Source organism: Meriones unguiculatus, chromosome 12, assembly GCF_030254825.1.
Source record: "Meriones unguiculatus strain TT.TT164.6M chromosome 12, Bangor_MerUng_6.1, whole genome shotgun sequence".
Classification (NCBI taxonomy): Eukaryota; Metazoa; Chordata; class Mammalia; order Rodentia; family Muridae; genus Meriones; species Meriones unguiculatus.
Window position 1 is genome coordinate 83,455,155 of NC_083360.1, and position 23,973 is coordinate 83,479,127.

The following is a 23,973-nucleotide window of genomic DNA, read 5'->3' on the forward strand; positions in this document are numbered from 1 at the left end:
AAATAAAAATGATTTACTAGATCTTAGGAAAGAGAGAGAGAGAGAAACAAAGAGAGAAAGTTATGAGGTAACGAGAGATCCTAGAAATAAAGGCGATTAAACCCCCTGGGAGGGGGTGGTTATTTGAGAATGACACGCCGCTGTTACCGCACATACTAAGTCACTCTTATAAAGGCATTTATCCCCGCTGATGTGATGGTTTTTACACAGCCATGGTAGTGAACCGGCTGTCATTTTAATGCGTGAGTTTGGGTAAGCTACGTTTACCAGGAATTTTAATTACTTAATGACTTTGAAATGACACCACTCTGAATTATCATCATGCTGGCTTCACTGGGTAAGATGGTTCAGCCATCAGAGTTAAAGCCACAAAGAGAGAGGACAAGGGGGATAAAAAAGAATGAAGAAAAAGATTCAAGTTGAGAGGCCTTCAGACTTATATATCTGTTTAGGCTGAGCTGCACCTACTTACCTCAAGAATTAGGTTGACACTATATTTTATGACTTGCTCAAGTAAATTTTAACAAACATTTCAGATACTCTGCTCCCTAGAGAGCTATCCAAATATAATCTTGTTTGCATAGAGCTGCACGCATCAATTAACACTACGATCTTTTAGTTAGGAAAGCCGTGTAAGTGGAAATAGAAAGCTTTTATTTAAACATCCATTTATTATCTTTTTTAAAAATCTGCTTTTGGGATGATAGATTATTTTTTTAAATCTTTCTTAATAAGTAATTGAGTTTAAGCCAGAGAACCTTAACATAAAATAGGTTTTTTGAACTAAAGCTAGTATGGGTTAAAATTAGCAATCTCAGTAATTGGTTTAGCTACTGTGACGTTGAACAATGAGAGAAGTTTGGCTTTTAAAAGTGCTTATATTCTTAATGTAATTCATCTTCCAGATGAGGGGAAGCAGGTAGAAAGTACAGAGGGAGATAACTGAATTTCACTTAGTTGTTTCTTGGGCAGTGGCTTTCACCACTACTCCTTCAGATCTCTAAGACAGCCCTTGGGGTTCAGGCTTTGGAGAAGCAAGTTATGGTCACTTGAGAAAGGTGAAATAAGGTAGAGCAGGAAATGGAGGCCCAGATGCTTTGGGGGCCCAAGGTGGAGGGAAAGGTTAGAGGAGGTTGCAGTTTGTAAAAGCTGCCTTTCCTTCCATATTGGAATTCTGAAGACTGGGTGACTTTGAATTTCAAGGAGGGTTCTGGGCAGGGAAAAGACCCTGGTATCCAGAATTCCTTTTAGAATGCTATTAATTATGACATTAGCTCTGCATTGTTGCTTCTGTTTTAACAGGTGAGGCTGTGCTGCTTCTCCTGAAGGGGGGTTTAAAGGAGCGTTTCTTAGAAGCCAGGGGGTCTTACTCACTCTCCTCCAAATGAGGATGCTGTCTCTGATTGACAGGTGACAAGCCCACTCCAAAGATTCCTTGGGGCATCTTGCTTTCAGGAGACAGCACTTTGCCTTTCCTTGCCATTCTCGCTGTTAAGCGGATCCAATTTGCCCTTATACCCAGCATACCTCAAACCTGGAGCACTAAAGAGACTCGGTGAGGATAATAATTTATACAAATGACTAATTTTTTGGAAACTTGCACCAAATTAGATTGAGGTGAGGATTATGAGAGTGGCCTAAACAAAATTCTGAAGGTGAAATCAGTTCTGTGCAGGAATCAAGCAGGGGCACAGAGAGGATGTGAAAGATCGGGATGCACCGAGGAGGGGGCGGAAGGTCTACAGTGTAGAGAGGGTGCGCAGTTCAAAGAGATATTCAAGGGGGCTGAAGGTGAGATACAGGGTTACGGATGCTCCAGTAAGGGAGTCAGAGATGGTGTCCAAAAGCTAGAACCTGGAGGTGGAGAGATGATGGCTCAGTGATGAAGAGCAATGGGCGTTCTCCCGCAAGACGCAGGCTGGGTTTCCAGCACCCACACAGTGGCTCACAATCATCTGTAACTCCCGTTCTAGGGATCTGACACCTCTTATGGTGTTTGTGAGCACTGCATACATGTGGGTGCACACACATACATGCAGGCAAAACACAAATACATATAGGATAAATAATCTTTTAAAAAAGCTAAAACCAGTTGCCCGTGGGCGCCTTTAATTGCAGCTCTTGGGAGGTAGAGGCAGGCAGATCTCTGTGAGTTTAAGGCCAGCCTGCTCTACACAGTGAGTTCCAGGACAGCCAGAGTTATATATATAGAGAGAGACCCTGTCTCAAAAAAACAAAAACATAACCTAGAACCATTTCCATCTCTCTGTTATGAACACCCTCGGAAGAAATACACAATGAAAGACCAAGGAAGGATCCTGGCCCTACAAGTGATCATTCTGTCTCGAGGAAAAAAAAAAAAAATCAACTCATATGAAATTGATTAACGTTATGGAAGCATTCAAGGAAAAACATTAGATGCCTTGAAAGTCAAAGCTAATGATGCTATTGCTGCTCTGTGGTTCCCCGGGTGGCACAGGTACGCTGGAGGCCAGCTGGACTAGCAATGGGGTGAGCGGGCTTGGCTTGGGTATTCCCACGCCAAGAAATGTTAGTATTGGCTCAACTTATGAAGCTCCTCTGCTGTACAAGTGCTATTCTAGAAGCTTGTGTGAATTAATCCATTATATCCCCACCATGGCTGCTTGGGGCAGAAATCCTTAGTGTCTGAAGTTAGCTCGCGGGGAAATGGAGGCACAGAGGATTCTAGAGGATTCTCGAGCAGGGAGTCTGGCTCCGGAGTCTTCTGAATCTAGCACAACTATCCGGTGCTGAGTGTTAAAACCAAAACAACAACAAACGCAGCTTTCCTTGAAAATTTTTAGAATAATCCAACTCAAGGCTGAATTTTGAAAATTGAAAAAAAAAAAAAAGCATTTTGGTATTAGAGACACCCCCCCGCCTCCCCCAATCCAAGACCAGCAAGAAAATGTTTTTATTTGTACGTATTTTTTTTTTTTTTCTTTTGTGACACTCTGGAGTTTTTGAACGCTAGGGGCTCCCGGATTCTCTGCTTTGAGAGCAACTTTTCCTTTTAGGATTTTTTTTTTTTTTTGAAAGGGGGTGGGGGAAATGTGGCCTTAATTATCCTACGTTTTAGGCAGCTTAAGGAAGGGGCTGTGCTTTCAGAATCCCGTCGGAGCCAAGTAAGGAGGTCCTTCTCCACCCCCACCCCCCCCCCCTCGCTTTTTAAAGGAGCTCGTGAAATATAAGCTCAGAAAACAAACCGAGCGAGCACAGCGGCAGCCCGGGCGGCAGCAGCGGGAGGAGGAGGAGCAGCAGCAGCAGCAGCAGGAGGAGGAGGAGGCAGAGTTGGAGTTTGGGCAGACGCCGCGGAGAGCTGCAGCTGCAGAACGCGGCGGAGTCGCAGGGTTCCGCGCCGCTCCATTCATTAAGTAGCCGCGGAGGACCGCGGCGGGACGCCGAGCGCTGCCCACTCGCAAAGCCCAGCACGCAGACGCACGCCAGCCGGGCGCGTCCCGGGCAGCACAGCTCTGCAAAAGTTCCTGCTCGCGATTTGGCTTTCCTCCCCTTGGACTAGCGAACCGTTTGGAGCCGAGAGGAAAGCAGAGGCGCCCACAGGGGAAACCTACCCGGTCTGCAGTTGGAACTACTCGGCCGGGCTGCACTCTTCGCCGCCGCGTCCCGAGCGCGCGCAGACCGGCTCCAGAGCAGCGGCGGCCCGCAGCGCCCCGGGAGGCTCCCCGTAGCCAGCGCCATGCAAAGCTACAAGTACGACAAGGCGATCGTCCCCGAGAGTAAGAACGGCGGCAGCCCGGCGCTCAACAACAACCCGAGGAAGGGAGGCAGCAAGCGGGTGCTGCTCATCTGCCTCGACCTCTTCTGCCTCTTCATGGGTGAGCGCAGCCCCACGGGTCCCACCACCCCCCTTCTCCGGGCTCCGGGCCCCGCCGCGCTGTCAGCCCCCGGGGCCCCTCAGCCACCTCCCCGAGCGCGGTGCTGGCCGCGAGCTCCCCGCCCTCCAGGACCCCTAACCCCTGGCCTGAGAATTCAAGTTGGGGCGTGCTTGTGCGTTCGCGGCGGCTGGAACCAGCTCCTTAGGGGTGATTTCCAGCTGGGAGCGGGGCACAGCAACTCGGAAGGTGTGGGCCTGGGCTCCAGGATCTGGAGGCATCGTGTGGCTCTCCACCCTGTATCCGAGTCTGATGCGAGACCCCTCTGGGTCTCCGGGCGAGCCGGGCTCCCACCGGAGTGGCGCTTCTGGTCCCGCCTGCATGTAAACATCCACCCCTTCCGTCGCGCTGCCTTGCAGGGCCAGTCGCGCAAGCTGGCCTTGTCAACTCGCTGTTTGCTCGGCTGAAAGCCCCCGGAGGGTGGAACGGGTCTCTCCCCGGCCAGGTGCTGGGCAGCTCATCACTTGTTGAGCGCCTACTGTGTGCCAGGTGGGAGGCGGCTTGGCGGGTATCAGTTTTAAACCAGCTCACTCCCCGGTTTGAGGCTACTGAAGGAAAGCCAGCTCCAGTCTTGCTTAGGGACCACAGTTGAGCTGTCCTCCCTCAAAGTTGAGGCGCTAGCAGGCACGTCTGTTTTTGTAGAACAGATGCAAGGGCGGTGGGAGTGAAAAAAAAAGTGGAGAGAGAGAGAGAGAGAGAGAGAAGAATTTCTTGAATCAGGCAAGGGGAGAGAGAAGCAATTGACAGGAATCCACCATAGTTCCAAGGTTGAAGTGAAAACAGGACTTTTTCCTTTTAAGCGAATTTTGATGTAAATCAAAGTATGCAAAACTTGTTACCAGGGCATTGCCCCTCTGCCACTAGCTGGGTGTGCCACCTAACTGCCCTCTTGGCCTCAGTTTCCTCCTCAGCTGAATGAGTGGGTTCAAGTAGATGTTTTGTGAGGCCCCTTCCTGCATTAAGAACTCGGATGCCTTCCAGGAGCTGCTCTGCCAGCACTGCTAACTGAAGAAACATCTGTGTTCCCAGTTCAGTTCCCCCGAAATAGAACTCCTGCACGGAGGCTTCAGCCCCTTTGGAAGGGGTTATTAGTCCTTGCAGATTGTACCAACCTGGGTTAGCTTCCCTTGTTGAGGATCCTGAAGGCAGCGGCCCCATGTTCTTGCCCAACTGCCGAACTACCCTCTGAGAATTTAAAATGAAGAATGGCCCTGTTAAGGTAGAGACCGTTGGAAGTTAAGACTGCGGTCTGTGAAAGGGAAGGGGAGTTTACTGTAATTCTTGCGGACCCCGTTCTCTGCTCAGTTCACAGCCGTTCAACATTAGGATGCTATGTGGAGGAATTGTCACTGGGGGGCCCACCTTCCTGGTGTGGCAGCAGGCTTATTATCACGCATAGTGAACCAGATGAGCACTTAAGGTCTTATAATCAAGTTGTTGAATTTTTTTTTTAAAGACCCTCCCAGGTCCTGCGGTGAGGGAAGCTTGATGGAGAACACTATTAAGGGACGGAAGCTGTGGGCCACTAACTGGGCTTCCCCGGGTTTGGGTGAGCGGGGTTAGTGCTTTCTCGGCTGCCTGCGCAGGCAAGCCCCCTGCCTCCTGCTTTATCACTAAGAAAGCAGAGCTGGACTTTCCCAACAGCCTTTGCACTCATCGCTCTTGCTTCTAAGACACTTCAGATTTGGGGCGGGGTGGGGGGAGTTGTCTCAAAGATGCTGCACTCTTATTAACGGCGTTGAGCAGTCAGTGTACAGAGAGTAATGCCTGTCAACTATAGTGTAAGCAGAGACAATGACACCCCAAGATATTTTGCTGTGTGTTCAGGGTGGAATTAAGGGGTGTGGTCTGTGCGAATGCATTTCAACTCATTATTTGCAGCAAGTGTCTCGCCAGAGTGAAAATTCTAAACCAGTTGTCAAACTTTAGCAGAGGCACAAACTCTATTACGGCATCACTGGTTAAATGCCTCCTAACACCCTTAATTGGAAAAACCACCTGTAAGATTAACATGTATCTTGAGGTGCTTATGCACCATAACTGTTTGGCTTCCAAAAGAAGATTTAATAATACAACATGTGATTTTAATATTCTACACACTGCAGTCCTAAAAAAAAAATGTTTCTACTTGGTTCAGTTTTTGCCTAAGACTGTCAGTATGATTTAATTTTTCTACAGTTTATTGATCATATGGTCTGCATTACAGGGTACTAATATATCAGGAAGAGAGACAGTTTTCTGTTTATTCTCCCATAGGAATATAAGACCAGGCTTCATCTCCTAGTATCTGGAAAAACTAAAAGCTGATGTGCTTGTGTGCCTGTTATGTAAGTGGAACTATGCGAGTAGGTTAACTTGTCTCACATACCTTTTCAGAATGTTAAATTCTGGGTGGAAAAAAAAAAAAAAGCTCTCTCTTGTTTGAAGGCCAAAAGGATCTGGTGTCAGAGAATCCTGCTGGGAGCTTACGGCCAGTCAGCAGTTACCTTTGTCCACTGATTGCCTTTAAATACAATTGCAAATCTTTGCATGGTAGATTTTCCTGAAATCCTTTTTGTTTTTGTTTCAATTAAGTACCCTGTATCACTTCCCCCTCCCTTTCACATTAGTTCTGGTGTATGGAGTTCCACGAGAACCTATTGTCTAAGTTCTATTACTCTCTTAAAAACATAAAACAATAATTAGTATGCTTTCCACTCTACCACCTCTAAAGCCATCTCTGAGCTACAGACCAGGAAAACGCTCCTCTCAAGGAAGGAAGGCCAGACTCTCAAGGACGTCCCCACTCCCCCACCCCCCACCACGGCCCCATTCAAAGTTATCCTAAGTGGAGTCCTTTATCCCATTTGGAGACTCCTGAAATTCAGACCTCATGAAAAATTCTCTAGCACAGTTGCAGGCCCACTTGCCTCATCCCATCCTGCAGGTACTCCCCAGGTATCCCAGACAAAAATTGGGAGGAAAAAACAAGTTCTGACTCTCCTATCAGCAATCCAGAATGTGGATGGTTAGCAACCACAGCATTTTGGTCTGGTTGTTCTAAAATGTTGACAGTTTTTATTTGCAGTTAAATAGTCATGACAATAATCTCAGAGATGGTCCCACGCGTGGTATACATAGTGTCATTATTACTATTTGTCTATTACTCTTCATTACTATTGTACTAGTTGATGATGAGAGGGGCAGTGGAGTACAGAGAACAGAGTGGAACCCTTACACACGGAAACTAAGGTAAATTAGATGGTGCCTGGTTGATCCCAAATCTATGTGCTTGCGGACACATTGGTTTTTCGATGGGCTTCAACCTTATTTTTTACACTGCAAGATGGCTTGTTGAGTGGGATTATGTCTAAAATCCCAGACGGTTGAATACTCTGGGGCCCAAATCTCCGAGCGGTAGAACACATTCCTGCACTTTTTCCAGGGACTGTGGCAAAAATGAGGAGCCCAGAGGTGGGCGTTGCAATCTTGTATTGACTTGTCGCTGCGTGATTTAGGCAAATTCACTTTCTGAACATGGATGTCTTATCATGGCAGCAAAGGAGAGGGACTAAATCATCTTGAACTCCTAGCTCTTCACGTTTTTTGTGAATATGCCATCAGGTAGGCTGTGCGCACTCAGATTTGACCAAAGACGTAATGATGGAAATTAGCCTAAGTTGGTGTTAATGGGATAGCCCTCCACCTTTTGGCAGGATGTATCCTTGGACCTTTTCTCTGAAGCCTACAGTAATCAAAAGCAAACAACTGGGCAAGCCCAGCGCTTCCTTCCATGCTCTTGTTGCTCAGTTACAGCATTTACCAACTGTGTTGTAAGTAATTCAGTGAGGCGGCATTGGTTTCTATAATTTAATAAACCATTGTGCCACAGAATATAAGACGAGATTTTCGTGAATCCGCTGTTGAACCACCCAGCCAGCCCTCCGTGCACTGGAATGAACAGGAAGGTAGCATGCGCTTAGAAGGTAAAGTGCTGGCTTTTTTCCAGGATGGTAGAAAACCTCTATTTCCTTACTGTCCAGAATTGCTACCCCACTCGCCCATTTCCTTTTTCTTCTCTCTTTTTCCTTTTAAATTTTCTTAAGAGATATCTTGGAGATAGCTGCCTGGGTGAGAGAATGCGAAAGCTACTGCAGTTGGTGGGCCTTCCATTTTTAGCCCTTGGAGTGCCTGTCATTTTGAGATCCTTTGCCCCTTCCTGTGCAGTTGTCCAGGCTGGCAAAGCCCAGCTGGTCACAGCAGGATGCAGAAGAAATGGTAGTCAAGGGCTTCTTCCTTGTGTAGGCAGTAATATTTCTGGAGAAACCCCACCTCGTGTGTCAGTTCAATTCTATACAGTATTTGAGGAGTATTCTTGAATATGGGGAGTGCCCATTGTGCCCGTGTTTAATAAACTCACCTGATGTGAGAACCATCTGGTGCGAGAAACAAATTCTAAGTTTCCCCCAGGGGCTTTGGGCAGGACCCAGGATTCTGTGTTTTTATAAAACCTTTGGCTGATTTGTATCAGGTCTCTTGGAATCACTATATTGTGTATGGCTTGATGTCTTAAGGGCAATTGAATTATGCAGGGGGCTTTTTGTCCCTGCACTGAATGTCCCAGCACTTGCTGCATTGTTAGGCTGTAATTATTTTGGGTTTGTTGTTGGCTGCGTATCCATCTTTTTTTTTTTTTTCTAAGATGTAAAGTTTGTGTGTGTGAAAGGTGAAACAAGAATACACTGGATTGCTAAGTGGAGGCTTGAGCAGATCAAAGTTAACTTGACAAAGTCTTGGGAAAACAATGCAGGTTGTGGAGCCTCTCCAATTGGGACCACAGGGGACATAAAGCTAACACCCATAGGTGTGATTTGAACAAATGTCATTTGACCCCTCCGGGCTTCAGGGAAGCTGTGTGGCCTGTGGCCTGTGGCCTGTGGCCTGCAGCTGAGGTGAGAGATTGAATGTGCAAAGTTCAAAAGTTCCTACCATTAGGAGCCTGTTGCCATTGTCTTTATTAGTAATGATAGCGGTCTCAATTCCTCCGCTCTCCTTATCCCTCCAGGGTTCTATGACAAAGCCTTTCTTTTTTTTTTTTTCTTTTCTTTTCCTTCCTTCCTTTTTCTTTCTTCCTTTTTTTTTTTTTTCAAAGTTTCTTGAAACTTAGTAAAGGGAAAAGGTCTGAGGAAGAAAAGCTTGCAAAGTGGTTTTGATTAGTTGGAGAAACAGGTCATATGGCAGGGGCCTTGGTTACCCTTGGTGGCCGATGCTCTCTTCCTTTGGAAAGGAGAAGGCCCACACCGTCCGAGGAAAACACACAGCTGTCCTAGGAAGGAAGGGTGGAGAGAATTTGGACAAATCACCCATGTTAGGTCTTATACTTCTGTTTGTCTCATGACGGTGCAGGCGAAGCCTGACAGGAAAGAGCTCCAGTCCTTGGCAATGAGTAAAATGCTCGTTTCCTGGGGTGGTCTCTGTTGGTTAAGGAGGGGGGTACTGTGCTATTTCTCGGGGCCAATCCTGGGGGTTCGACAAGGAAACTAAGTGGGAAAACTGCAGCCTAGAGCAGCACCTGTTGTTCACCGCGATGTCCTGGGACTGTTCAGTCTCCCTCAAAGTCCAAATATGTGTTGACCTGCTCCTCAAGACTCCATACAGGGCACAGGAGCCTTAGAGAGCACACTTGACGGGAGATTCAGCAGTTGTACATAACCGGCTGTGTGTCAGTAAGGTGGGCTCCGCCTCTCTGTGGATGGTTAATAATAAATCATCGGAACAATTCTTTATCCTAGACTCATGAACTCTTTAGAACACTGTTGTCAGCAACACCAAGGCTATTATCAATATCAATCAGAAAAGAATGGTGGGGAGCCTGAAAAGAAAAGGCCGGGCTTCACGCTGAGAGGGTGGGGTGCTCTCTTTCTCCCTCTCACTAGTGATGAGAGTGGTCTTACCTCACCGAGGCCTCTTTTCTCATCTGTAAAAAATGGGATAGTGTGAGCATGAGAGCACGGTGTCCTGCTTCACCTGTGGGCATCAGAGGCCTGGACTGGCTAGTAATTGCCAAGCGGTTGTGAGAGAGCAGAAGGAGAAACAAGGTCTTGCCTTTCTGATATTCCTGTTTGAAACTGGATACCTTTCATGTGGCATGACACTGAGAGAATCTTCTGTTATTTCCCTTGCACATGCCAGTCAAAAGAGGAATGAATGAGACAAACAGGTTTCACTTTCAGTCCAAATTGCTGTGTAAGACCAGAGACTCATGGCCTGAGTTTGGGAGGACTAGGCAGTTTTTGATATACTCTTTTCTTCACCCTGGTACTGGTCCTAGAAGCTGTGTCTTACCTCTGCTCACTGCTGAGTGATTGATTTGAGCTTGAACAGGCACTACCTTTTATAATGTATTCTGGGAGAAAAGAAAAGGAACTCACATTCTCAAAGCTTGGTCTTTTTAGATGCCTCTGAACAACTCTTGAGATAGAACTTATTCTCATCAGCTGATGGATAAAACAGAGTCTGGGACTAAATGATTTTCTGAAGATCATATGTTGGCTGAAAGTGCTGACACTTAAAACCAAGGGAGGCCATATCTTTGAATGCCCTTTTGGTTCTATTCCTCATAAGTACAAGTAAATTTATAAGTTATGATCTGCACTAAAATCCCCCAAAGTAAAACATTCCATACACTGCGGGTAAGCAGCATTCACGGGCAAGCCTTTGAAAGATACAGTTTATTTTTGTGTGCTTTCAAAGTACATATTGTAATCAGGGTATTGATGGTGTGTTTTTGAGGTTTGTCACAATTAACAAAATTATATGCTTGGAGAGTTTTGCAGAGAAATGCAAATCAGCATAAGTGCCTTGTCATAATAAGCAGTATGTTCTGGTTCCTGTGTGTGTGTGTGTCTAAAGCATATACTACACAATTACACTGACATGAAGGAAGCCACTCTCATTGATGCTGCCTTGACATCACCCCACCCCCACCCCCAATTAGTTTGCAGAGTAAATCTGTGTACTTTCTAGAGAGCGGTTTTGATCAAGTCTGTATTTGCACCTGCTTTTCAAGTCTTGTCCTCTACAGACGTCCCTGGAGAGCACCTACAGCGGGCAAGGTGCTCTAGTTTACCCAAAAGGAATTCCCAGGCTGGTGAAAGGAAAACAGCCTTTGGTTAATGATAACATGGGAGCCTTAAGGAAGGCCTATATAAACACAGTGGGGAGTGATGGAGGTGAAGGTAAGAGACTGGATCCTAGGGAAGAAATAATTGCCCAGAAACCAAGGAAAGGGGGAAAGGGGCTAGAGAGCGGAGGGAAGCATGGTTGTGTCAGGAGAGCAGATGCGTATTTGGGAAAGGCCCTTTGGTGGAAGCTGGGCTGCTGTGTGGTCCATTTGCACTGTGAGGCTCAGGGAAAGAGTAGGCCAGAGATGAGGCTAGAAAACAGGGTTAATACCAGACTGAGAAAAGGGGCTGAAAATGGCAGACAGCTGGGGACCTTGGACATTACTTTAGAGGACCCATTGAACAAAGGGTGTTTTATCTTTGGCTTTTGCTTTCTTTTTATTATGGAAATTTTCATATAGCTAACAACCTTGAGGAACAAGGAGAAGTTGGAAGAGTTCTATCTACAGAGGTCCTCAAAGTTGATATAATTGTGAAAAAAATTGAATAGGGGATTAATCTGTTACAATCTAATTCAGGTTTGGGAAAGAGATCTCTGGCTTGGAGGGTTGGGGGAACTAGAGGCAAGTGAGAGCTGAACCTAGGGCCCTGGAGAGACAGGGAGAAGACCGTGGAAGCGACAGCACAGCTGCTGGTCTTCTGCTGGGAGCCTAGGAACCGTGGTAAGGTCAGGCCCCTGTTCAACACTCCACGCGTGGCAGCTGTAGAAGAAAGCCCCGTGGTATGACTAATGGGTGCTTCTTCTCGTGTGTCACCCACAATAAAACCGAGCCTGTAAGTCACATGCTTGTTCCGCCCGGGATTTAAAATGTTACCAAATGCCCCTTCAAAGGGATACCTTGGGGGTGTCAAGGTATCTCTTGTGTTGTGAAGATATTTTAGAAACAACCATGTTGAGGTTATAATTTATATGATCACTCTTTTCTCCCTCAGATTTGCTCATTCTGATCATGTTACATAAATCAACAGTATACTATGTGGTCTTTTGTAGCTGTCTTCTTTCTCTTAATGTCTTAAAGTCGCATCCCTATTGTAGCATGTATCAGTGAGTACTTTATTTATATCTCAAGGTAATATTCCATTGTATTGATATGCCACATTTTGTTTATAGTCTAATTATTTAATGGATCTTTGGGTTATTCTCATTTGGAGCTATTATAGGAAGAGTGGCCTTATGTTTTCAATTCTCTTGGGTCTATATATTTAAGAGTAGGATTGTTTGATTATATCAGATTGTTTAAGGAACTGCCAAGTTGTTTTCATCACATCTGCACCACTTTAGATAAAATATGTAAGAAAAAAAAATTCGAAAGTCTTAGGAATTAAGATATTCGCGAAATGACTGCAGGATCATTTTGTTCTTAGGTGAATTTCCAACAGAGAATTAAATTTTTAATCCTTTAGATGGTGTCACTGGGTTTAGGTGAGTGAGCAGGAGAACAGTGTTCAGACTGAGAAACAGAGGCTGGGGGATCAGCTAGACCCACTCTCTTGACTGGTAACTCCCAAAAAGCAGGGCGGAACTTACAGACAGGGAACTTTCCAAGTGAAAATACAAAAAGCACTTCCGAGGAGCTTAAAAACTTTAGAAGTACAACTATTAAAACCTTGCTCTTCCTGAACCTAGTTATTACAATTTTAAGCCCACACAATATACGTCTGTTTGATTCCTGATAAGCTTATTTATTCTTCACTTCCCCAATGGATAGGTGGCTATCTATAACCACCATCTCAGAATTAAAATGACTTCCTTCCCATCACTTAGATTCACATACATGCCCAGTGTCAGGAGATATTAAAATTAAAGAGGCTAAGACCATCACAAGACTTTACGGATTAGAGGGCACCTCATAGTAAAATACGCTAAGTGTCCAGTGATTAAGGAAGCACAGATGTTTTAAGAGGGCAAAGGAGAGATAATCTTCATCACTCTTAGCTGCTTTTCATGCCGCCTCCATGTTTCCAGAAACAGGATGAAGCAAATGCTCCTCAGCTCAGAGGGGACAAGTGACTCAGCTCAGCCATCTAATACTGTGAGGATCTGTACCGAAGCCTGACCTTAGGATGACAGCTGCTTACATGCGCTGGGCGTTAGCCGGGGACATCTCACCAGGTTAAGCGCTGTGCATACTCTCTGATTTAGTTCTCCACGCAGCCTATGGAGTGCTGATCACTGTCATCTCCACTTTATAGAGCTGGAGTTCCGAGAGGTTGATAATGACTCCCCTCAGACGGCACAGAGTGAGTGTTCTGGAATTGGGATGGTGAGAAGTCCGCTGGGGAGGCTGGGGTGCCCTGTTCGGCTCTCCTGCTTAGGTTTTCTGAGTGTTTGTGAAGCCCTGTCCTTCCTCCCCCCTCTACCCTAAGCGTGTTCTTCTATCAGAAAGCAGAGACCAAGTTGTCCAAAGCGAGTTAGATTTGTGATTCTCACCCTGGGGTTTCTGACCCACTGAGGTCAGTGGAGGCAACCAGTGGTCCATTCTGTGACTGTCATATACCTAGTTCGTACTGCGCTTTTACTGACAACTAACTTGCAAAGACTTGAAGCATTGGCATCTGGGGCTGGAAAGATGGTTCTTTGGTTAGGAACCCTAGCTGCCCTTGCAGAAAACCAAGGTGAAATTTTAGTCCCCGCACGGCAGCTCACTGTAATTCCAGTCCTGGGGGTGGGGGTGGGGGTGGGGAGTAGGAGTCGTGCAGTGGGGGTGGGGAGGAGCCAAGGCCCTCTTCTGGCCCGTGTGAGCATTGTAAACACAGGGAGCACAGACATACAGGCAAAGCATCTGCAAACACAAAGTAAGTATTCTTTTTTTTTTTTTTTTTTTTAAGTCTCAGCATCAACCTAGACTGGTCTACGCATCAGAATCCTGAATCCGTGCTTTGAGTGACAGCTGTCAGTTCACCATGGGCTTGCCTTGTTTTTCTCCATTAAGAGACCCAATTGGTACTCCCCACGCTTTGCCTAACAAAAGTGGAGAATGACTGAGAAGGCGCGGAGTTTTCAGGGGTCAGCCTACTTTCAGGAATGCTGATACCTTGAAAGGAGCAAAAGCTGTGAACTGAGGAGAGAGTACTGAGTACTGTGGAAGGGTTGGTAAGGCATGGGGGGGTGCTCCTTGAACTAGAGCCCCTGTGTAGCTCACACCAGGCAACAATAATGGGTCACCCTGTTAGTGACCCTTTTTGTGCCATGGGCTCAATCTGCTGTAGTGGTAAGTTTTGAGCTTCTCTGGTTAGTGTCTGCGGATTCAGCTCATTCATTAGACGTAGTAAATAGAACTTCTCCGCTTGGCCTCTTCCCCACAAATGACCCACATTGTTATAAAGTTAGCAACCACCGACAGGAAGTGGCAGAAATGTTTCTCAGCCACACAGTCCATTTCATTAGACACTTGCCCAAAGGGGCTGTTTTGGTCAATTTGGCCTCTGTAGGCTTCTAGGGAGGAACAGCCTAACACATCATTTCTCATCTTTGCATCTGCTGACATCTTGCCCTTAGCAGGCTGCTTTGATTAAGTGCGTAGGGCTTTGTTTGGCGGCAACTGCACACACTGTGCTCGGGAGGAGCAACTTTGAGAAAGCTGAAAATATTCCCAAAGGTGTGAACCAACTTACTAGAGAGTCTTTCGTCCAGGGCCTTCTCATTGGAAATCTGTTGCTATTGCACCAGCATGGCAGGGGGGCTGGTGGGCTCCTAGCACCTTTGTGAAGGATTGCTTTGAAAGGCCTGAACTTGGCATTGTATGCAGAGCTCCTAGGGACTGTCTGAGAAAATAAAATATACATCTTGGGTCAAAGCAGTCAAAGCACAGGGCTTTCCATCCCCGGGGAAAATAAGCTGTCATGAATTTTAGAGTTAATTTTCCTAAGTCTGTTGATGGAGTTGAGAAACTCCATTATCCGTTTGCCTTAAATTGATCGCTTGCCCTGATGCTTGTCCCCAACTGTGAAACCCAGGATTTATTATCAATTAGCAATCTTCCGCTGGAGAATTCTGCCAAATGACAGTACGTGCGCCTGAGGAGTCCGTATTTAAATATTCTGGCTTGGCTCCGATTAGTTTTTCTCACTGTAGGTCTTGCTAGCTCCAGTCCCCCAAAGCAAACAAGGACAACAAAACCCAGCCATGGCCGCTGGAGTAGAACTGCCTTCCGTCATCCGGAAGAGACTGGGATGAGCACGTTCTGGAACACTCGTTCTGTGGTCAGGCACAGCACCCTCCCATCAGGTCTTACAGCCCGGAAGGGCACAGTCCTCTGCGCCTGACCCTGTGGATGGGGCAGAGAGTTTTCGTGATGGGCCTGGAGGTAGAAACCAACACCTACATTCCTTTCTCCGGGAGTGAAACTTGGCATTTGGATTTTCGCGAACGAGCATATGAAATAAAGTGAACCAGTCAGAATGTCTTAAAATTATCAGGCCTCATAAAGTACTTAAGTTTGATTTGGGGGTTTAAAGCCCTCTGCCCATGTCAGTATTTCCTGTTCCTGGGTAAATTTCTTAAGATTTTAAAATGGAGGCGCGACTCCCTGAACTCCATGCTGGAAGGGCATGGGCTTCACCTCATTATGTGGCAAGCTGTGCATTAAGGCACTTCATGCATTATTAACTTACTTGAATTTCACAACAACCTTGCAAAGGAGGAGGCTGGCATTCATTTCTGTGTTTTCTCCCCTGCCTCCTCCCCCCCCCCAAAAAAAGCTGGTTAGCAGGGCTGGTCTCAACTCTTATTGGTGGCTGGTGACACAGTGCATTAATTAATAATTCAACCAGTTAATCTCTAGCAGAGATCATTGACCAAGATTCCCAGAAAAGTGCAGTTTTAGAATCTCCCTTGAGCTCTAGTCACTGGACCCTGTGTCCGCTTCCATTGCACAAAGAGAATGGCAGCTCAGATGATCCGTTGAAGAGTTCAGAGAAGCCAGCAGGTTTCACGCAAGAGTGGGGTGACTTTCCTGCAGAGGAATAGCAGTTTCTGATCCCAGTGTTGATTCTCCTTCTTATCCGTCTTCTCCAAAGGAGTTAAAAAGCCAGGGAGTGGAATGCTTTGCCTGAAGCAGCCTGCGCTTTGGAAAGACCACCGCGTGTTTCCCAGGCTATTGTAGGGCCCCTATTCAGCTGGGATTTCAATGGTGCTCTGATTAGCATGAGGCCAAGTGTATAAAGTAGGTCTTTCTACCCTCCCTAAAAGAAGTTTTGTGTCATTTCTTTCTGAGGGGTTTGGCATAGAGCTTTGACAAACACAGACCCATGGAAAAGTTAAATGGGGCTTCGAGCAGTCCCATTTGCACACATCCTTCACACTTAGAATGCAGAGCAGCATCGCTAGCAATGGGCTCCTTAGTGAGGTTCTTCCTGCATCACTCATGGACAAACAGGAAATACCCACAAGGCAACTGGGAAAGGGAGTCCCTGGCTTGTCCACCATTCTCCTGTTGTCAGAACGCCATCACAGAGAATGTCCCTGAGCTTGGATGGTTATCTTCTCTTTTCCCTTTGTTTACTGAGATAAATACAATGTGCTGGGGAAGATACAGAGAAAGATACTGAGGGGGTGCAGCCTGCCTTGAAGGAGCAAGTGAGAAGACAGATGCACAGCAGTTGATGGAAAAGCACAGCCAGGTGTTTTGATCTGGAACTTTAGTGACATTATAAAAATGAAGGGTCTATGAGGCAGCCTGTTGCCCTTCAGGCTCAGGATTTGTGGTGTTTGCTGGGGAATCATGGGCAAGTTGCTGTCCTGCGGTGAACGGTAAAATGAGGCTGAATTGTTGAGGATGGTGTGGTACGTGAGTGGGAAATACTTTGAGACCTTTAATTCCTGTTTGGGACGTGAACGCAGTTTTGTCTGAAATGTGCTCTTTTCTCTCGACTGCCCCCATTTCTGAAGCTCTGCATTAAGTACATGCATGTGTACCTGATGTGGAAAAACGTCCTTGCAGGTTGTATTTCTAGGCAGCGATCCGGAGGTGTCGTCGGGCACCTCAGAAGAGCGGTTCTTCTGAATGGCAAGTCTCAACACCCAGGCCCTTCTCAGAACATTCCTCCCGTGTCTGTAGAGAGCAGCTCGCAGCATGCTTGAGAACCTTCCGAAGCCGGTTCTACCTTGCCCTCTGTCCTCCACCCTTCCAGTTCCCAGTCCCTTCCTTCCCATCTCTGTCCTTCATCTTGCACACCAGGGCCTCACACATGTACGTTTGATGGCTTTCCCAGCCACCTCCAAACCAGGTTATCCTTCTTCCTAGTTAGGAATGTGCTACCCAGTTGTTGCTAGTCAGGCCCTCAAGTGTGTCCTGGTTTCCTCTGCGCAGAGTTCACCTTTCTAATGTGAAAACCATAAAGTGAAAATTTAAAAACTATTTGCCTTGTGCTATGGAGTGCAGCTAGAGGAAAATCCCCCTCTTCCTTCTATGAGTTCTTTAACAAAACAGTTTCCCAGTGGAAGTACCCGGATGCGGAAAAGGAGCTACAGGGCGCCTCACACAGTCAGATTCACAGCAAGGGCAAGTTGTTTGACCCACGCGTCCCAGTAAGTTAGCCATGTTTATGTCCCCAGTCAGGACATAAACAGAGATGACTCTCTCCCAACCTGGGTATCATAAAAGAAACTCTAAATTCAGAGTGTCTTTTATAAAACACTTCTCAAAGTTTATTGAAAAATACATAAATAAAAAAATATTCCAGACAGTAAAGACATAAAGCCAAAGAGGACAATAAAGTTTTTGTCTCGTATAATTCCACAATCACAAGGTAGCCACTGACACAATATCTTTCTTCCTATAAATAGCTGCATTATTAAGTGTAATTGTAAAGCTAAGAACTGCTTCATACCTGCTTCCCATAAGTCATTGTGATGAAATGGAAAAAAACGTCACTGGCTAGAACTCAGTAACAGCCCATAATATTCTAAGGAACTTGAGAGATTGGGAATGTGCACCTAACTTAAGACAATTTAGGCTTTTACATTTAGCTTTTATATTATCGAATGATGTGGTAGATTTCGTCAACAAAAATGAATTTGTGCTAACTATGATGGCTTCTTAAAAAAAAAAAGTTCAATTTACGTTATTCTAGCCTTATTTTAGAGAAGGCTTCAAACAGGTAGAGAAAAAAACAAGTGAGAGAGAGTGAATGAATGATTTTCTTGTGCTGCGGGGATTGAACTCAAGCCCTCTACCCTTGAGTTAACTCACTGGCTGCAAAAGCGCCGTTAGAGAAGCGACACCCTAGCTGGGAAACAGTCAGCTCTGTTTATGTCCCAACTTCCTGTAGGTCCTTTTCTGCATCCAGGTACTTCCTCTAGGAAACTGTTCTGTTCAACTGTGAGACTCACACACATAAGTAGGAGGAGAGATGATTTTTCTCTTCAACCTTTTCGGCTTGGCTGTGTTGTGTTACTTCAAACAACCTCTGGCCCCTTGCTTTCTTACCTACCAGTTGGGAAGCGATTAAAATGATGGAGAGTTCAGGGCCAGACTGAGCTACATTGATAGACCCCCCCGGGTCAAAGAACCGAAGCGAAAACACCACCACCACCACCACCACTATAGTGACCTGTAGGTGGATCTTTGTCACCCTTGCCTTTGAGCTGTTTATCTGCAGCAATCTTGTATCTCGTGGTTTTGAGGGGCCTGAGACAAAAAAAAAAAAAAGAGTTCATCACTCCAGTTTTACAGATGGTAAGACCGAGGCAGGTATTAAGTCAGGTGTTAGGAATTAACCTTGGATCTGTGTTTCTTATTTCAAAGCTGTCATTCAGTTAGTATTCATACTTCTGTATCACAGGGTACACAACCCTTCTAATTACCTGTTAATATCAAACTTTATGCTCAAAGAGGTCATCTTGATATAAAATCAGCCTCTTTATCATTTTAACCCAGTACCAACTATTTGGTACAGTGCGGTCAGGTAATGGTTATCGTTAGCCATGATCATATCGATCTATTTGTAATTTTAAGTATCTGTGAAATCTGTGGTTATAAGTCCTTTCAGTGACAGTCCCTGGAACCACAGTAGCTTTGGAGATTTAATGATGAATGGGATGGAGTCCCTGCCCTCATATCTTCTAGAGCAGATGCTGGGCAGGTGTGGTAACTGGAGTATACCATGTCTTCTAAGCAAAAGCAGCAGACTCACGCCATTGTTATGCCATCCTGTGTTGGGAAGGGGGTTGGAGGAAGGATGGTAAAGGCAGTAAGAAACATGGCCACTACTTGTCAAGGTAGGGACCACACTGTTGAAGCCATCTTGGCACAACACTGCTTCTGACCAGCCCAGTGTCAATGTTTGGAATGAGCTTAGAATATCTAACGTAGAGAACTCAAGCATCAGGAATTCTCCTTTCCCCACTCTTATATTATAGACAGAAAAACTAGACTCAGAGAAGTTAGATGTCTCAGAAAATGGGTGGACTTCAGAGGGAAGAAAATTCATATACATATGGATTCAAGGTCAAATCCATAGGTGAAAACGTAGTTTAAAGCATCTCTTTAAAGACTAGGTTTGGTTATTCTGTAAATTAGGTATTGCTCCCATGTGTCAGAGGCCTACAAAGCCCTGGAAACCTTAATGGGACATCCCAGTGCACAGTGATATTGTTAAAGAAATCTCCCAAATAAAATGATTTCCCACGGGTAAAGGCCCTCATTCATCCATCTCTTCACATCCTGCTACCCAGACACCCCTGTGTTCAAAAGTCTGGCTCTCGTCAGCTTCATTTTGACTACATGGGTGTTCTTTCAAGTTCATGTCGTGTGCTGGTCTTACTTATTTCTTCCAAAGAAACAACATGGCAGTTCTCTTCATCTGACTTTTGTTTCCGTGCCTTTTCCTTCTTCCTGGGCTGCAGAAGGATCCATTCTGAAAGCTGCTTTCTACCCCATCACCACTCAACCTGGGTACTTAAATATCAAGCCATGCCAGCCCTAGCGCTAGTTAGTGACCTCAAACAAATCATTTGCAACCATGTCTATATCTCCTTGCCTATTTGTCTCCAGAATACGTAGAAGTCCTCAGTTATAAAAAAGCTTGAACCCTTGAGACACTGTTCACCGGAGGTCTTACTGGTTTCATCTCTAGATGTTGTCTCTGAGGACAGATGACACAATTTCCCATCATGGTTCCCACAGTCAGGAAAATGTGAACTTTAAAGAGCCAGTGTGCCATGACAAGAGAAAGAGATGTCTTAGAGTCAGGCTCTTCTGGGTTCAAATCTTGGACCTGTCATTTGCTAGCTTATGACTGACCTCTTCGGACTTCTGTTCCCGACTGTGAAATGCATGGTCATTTCTGCTTTGCAGGCTGTCAGGAGCTTGGAAGTGCCTGGTGACCGTGGGTTCTTTGATATTATTGTGCCCTGTCCCTGGAACTGTTTGGGAACTGCTAGGTGTCAGGAATGATCGGCAGGCTTTAGAAGAAGTGAATGTGGAGGAGAGAACCCGCTGAATTTGCGTGCTCAGTGTGCGCTGGAAAGCGCTCTGCAGCCTCCCAGAAAGTCAAGAGGCAGCTGTGCAGATGCTGCTCCCTTCCATCTGCCCTTTGCCGAAGGTGTTTTCCAGGTGGGGAGACCGTGTTGGAAATTTGTCTTTAACGCATTCCAGTGTTCTGATGCAAAACCTGCCTGAGAGATTGAGCAGAGCATATTAACCAATATCATTTAAAGTTGATTAAAACTATCATCTTAATTAAGTATGAGAGAACAAGAAGTTCTCAGTCTTCTGGTAGCAATTAAAGACTAAAGAGTAGATTTGAAGTTGTTTTTGCAACTCTTAAAATAATACTCCCTCCCCTCCCTCCCATGAAAAGCGTTTCTTAGCTAGAGACATTCCCTCACATTGAGGTTTGTGAGAGCTGTTAAGGACCACAGACCTGCTGGCAAGTCCTCTGCTGCCAAGGCTTCGGAGTTCTCAAAAGCTAGGGGTTCAAGCTCAGGATACGCTGATTGGGAAAGAGAGCCTAAACAAAGGGTCCTTTGAGGCAGGAAACTGGGCCTTGGCTTCGGCACAGAGCACTGTGGGATTGGAAAAGTGCCCTGGGACTTGCCGAGGAGAGGGACTCAGGCGATCGAGGGAGGAAGTATGAAGTTTCCCCATACAGTGAGGGTTCTGCAGAAACCCTGGAAGGTTGGTTTCTGAGGCTACCTGTCATCTGCCAGCCAAGGCTGGACAGTCTACAAAACCTGGGCTTGACAGCACTCTCTGTCTTTAACCAGGGAGGGGAACGATCCGAAAAGGCCTGTGGCTACTGCCTTTTTAGTAAGAGTATCTGACCAGGAGATCAGAGGTTTCCTCTGGAGGCCCAAAGCCATCACTGTAATCAATGCCTTCATCCCACCACTCTATCACCCATCATTTATTGACGGCATCCTTTATTCTAGGCTGATGTGGCTGCGCAATTTACAAGACACAGTTGCCACTCAGAAGCTCAGGATCTCCGTGAGTGGGTGGGTGGGGGTGTGTGTGGTGGTGGTGTGAGGACCGGAAGGTATAGAGACAGATTTCCGGAAGAGCACTCCCCACTGCAAGTATTCACACCCAGCCAGCCAGCCAGCCAGCTCCTGCATCCTACCTGGTTTTTTTTGCATTTGGTTCTCCTTAAAATAAGCCTCCTCATGCTCATTACCATGTGCATCCTAAAAGGTAGCAGGCGAACTAACAGAGAAGAATTACAGGGGCAACTCCTGAGATAAGGACCATTTACACAGGAGAAAACTCCATGAAGCCCCCTATGTTTCTCTGTCTCGATTTCTGTCTCTGTCCCTAGCTCTCTCATTTACTTTCTCCCTCCTCTATCCCCCCCCCTCTCTCTGTGTATGTGTCTATGAACTTTACTTGTACAGCCGAAGCTTCCTTGACCAGAACAGTCCCACTTCCCATCAACTCTGTGGTGAGATGCTGGGTGAAGGGAACAAACAATAAGAATAACTAAGGGAACAATGAAGGGTGGGTTTGTCTGAAGCACCGGCCAACAGGAAGGACCTGGAAGGACCTCCTGGCTCAACTAAACCCCAGCTCCAAAGAGGAGGGATGGCTTCCTTTGGTTACACATTTGAAAACTGATTCTGCTGTACAGATGGGGCCCAGGCAAGAAGGTACGAATTTTCCCAAATGAGCAATTATCGTGTGTTTCCTTCATTCGGAGACTGTGCCTCAGCGATCCGAGAATGAGAACATCCTAGTTTGGAGGTACAGGAGCCTGGAAATCTGCAAACAGATGCTCATCGTGAGATAGGTGCTGCCATGAGACACAGGCATGCTTGTTCCTCCCCCCCCCAATGTGGATGGACACCCCAAGAAGCACTTTGACAGTCGTACCTGGCATGAGGCGCTGCCGCCAGCTGACTGCTTGATTGAGGGACAGTCACGGGAGGGTCTTCTCCTGTGTGTGTGTTTAGAGGTTCTGCACAGAACTTAGCTACAGTATTTGTGTGACAGTGAAATTCGGAGAAAATGCCATTTCTCTGTAAGCATAGAGGGGCATTCATAAGAAAGGTAGGTTTCTGTGGAACCCTGACAGGGAAGTCTGACGGAGGCAGCTCTTCTACCCGCTAAATTCCTAATGCATGTATTAGGAGTTCTTGTATGTGTGAGTTGCTCGATAAAAATTGAACAAAATTGGAACTATCCATTATTTTTTTCTGCCACTAACATGTCTAAGTTAGCCTTTTGTCTAGACTTACTTTCCATTATTGATGCTTTAAATGACATCAGCCAAAATTTGGAAAATAAAAGTCACACATGATCTGCTATTTAGCACATGACTGGCCTTTTAGCACGTCTCCTTTTTACTTAATTTTTTTTTTTCAATTCATTAAGCACATGTGCATTTGTTTTTCTGTGTGGATGAGCTTTATTCCTCGGATCCTTTGACAGCGTTGGAGTTGAGCTGTACCATCAGTTACACTCAGGGCCTTTTCCCCACTGTATTCAGTTCGTTTCCTATAATCTCCAGACGAACCTTTGGGCCCAGTCTTCACTCCCTCCATTAGATTGCTGGGCCCGCTATACAGAGGAACAAATCAGGCAGTGAGAGACAGAAATTTGTTGTCTCACAGCTCTGGGTGTAGAGGGAAGGTGCAAGGTGGTTCATTGTGAGGCTATGAGGGAAGGGTCTGTCTGTCCATTTCCGTTTCGTGTGCTCACTCCTATGTGGCCTGTAAGCATGTCCCTGTGTGCTTAGTTCTCATTTATAAGGACACCGACTTTACTGGGTTAGGACTCAGCCCAGTGATGTCTGTCTAACTTGATTGTCTAGGGAGACTATCGGACTTCGTTCACACCCTAAGTACCTCAACACTGGAATTCTGGGTGGGGATGCCCTTCAGCCTATAACCTCCCTTCATGTATAGGTAAGGAAGTTGGGGCCAAAGGAATAGCATGTGATTTGACTTTAGGCGTGTCTGCCTCTGAAATGGTATATTTTCATCACATCCTGTTTCCTACTCATGAATGGAAAAGGCCATGAGCAAGGGGAAACTCATGTCTCCTTTCATTCTGATTTGATTGATGTGAGACAATGTCTGATGGCTGCTAACTTAAATGTAACTGATTTTGACCTGCACTGTGATACTATTTAAGAACCACGTTAAATGCAGCGTACTAGGCGTAGCTGAAACGGTAACTTCAGTCATGCATTTATGAAGCCTGTTGGCAAGCTAGGCCTGTTCCAGTGAATACAGCAGCCTATGGACTCTTTGGCATCCTAATAATTCCGGGGCGATTGGACCACATTCTAAAGAAAACTAGTATTAGACATTGATCCTTGCTTTTTCTACCCCACCTTGTCCTTCTCCTCCTCCCCTCCTCTTTTTCTTCCTCCAGTTTTTGTCTGTTTTTCTTGCATAGACAATTTCTGTTGACTATACACATATTGCGGATACATAGGTATGATCCAGTAGT

The 23,973-nt window shown here is 45.9% G+C and overlaps 1 protein-coding gene across 2 annotated transcripts in view; it reads left to right on the top strand.

The window, feature by feature from the left end:
• The first annotated feature begins 3,206 nt into the window (after nucleotides 1-3,206).
• Plpp3 (phospholipid phosphatase 3) overlaps nucleotides 3,207-23,973 on the top strand; it is a 76,697-nt gene continuing 55,930 nt past the window's right edge. Inside the window, exon 1 of one of the 2 annotated variants that reach the window (XM_021650108.2) lies at nucleotides 3,207-3,857. In XM_021650108.2, coding sequence (XP_021505783.1) covers nucleotides 3,719-3,857 — 139 coding nt within the window. In that variant the 5' untranslated portion in view covers nucleotides 3,207-3,718. Of the gene's footprint in view, nucleotides 3,858-7,851; nucleotides 7,880-23,973 lie in introns of those variants that run through there. The other variant, XM_060366066.1, reaches the window with a different exon arrangement.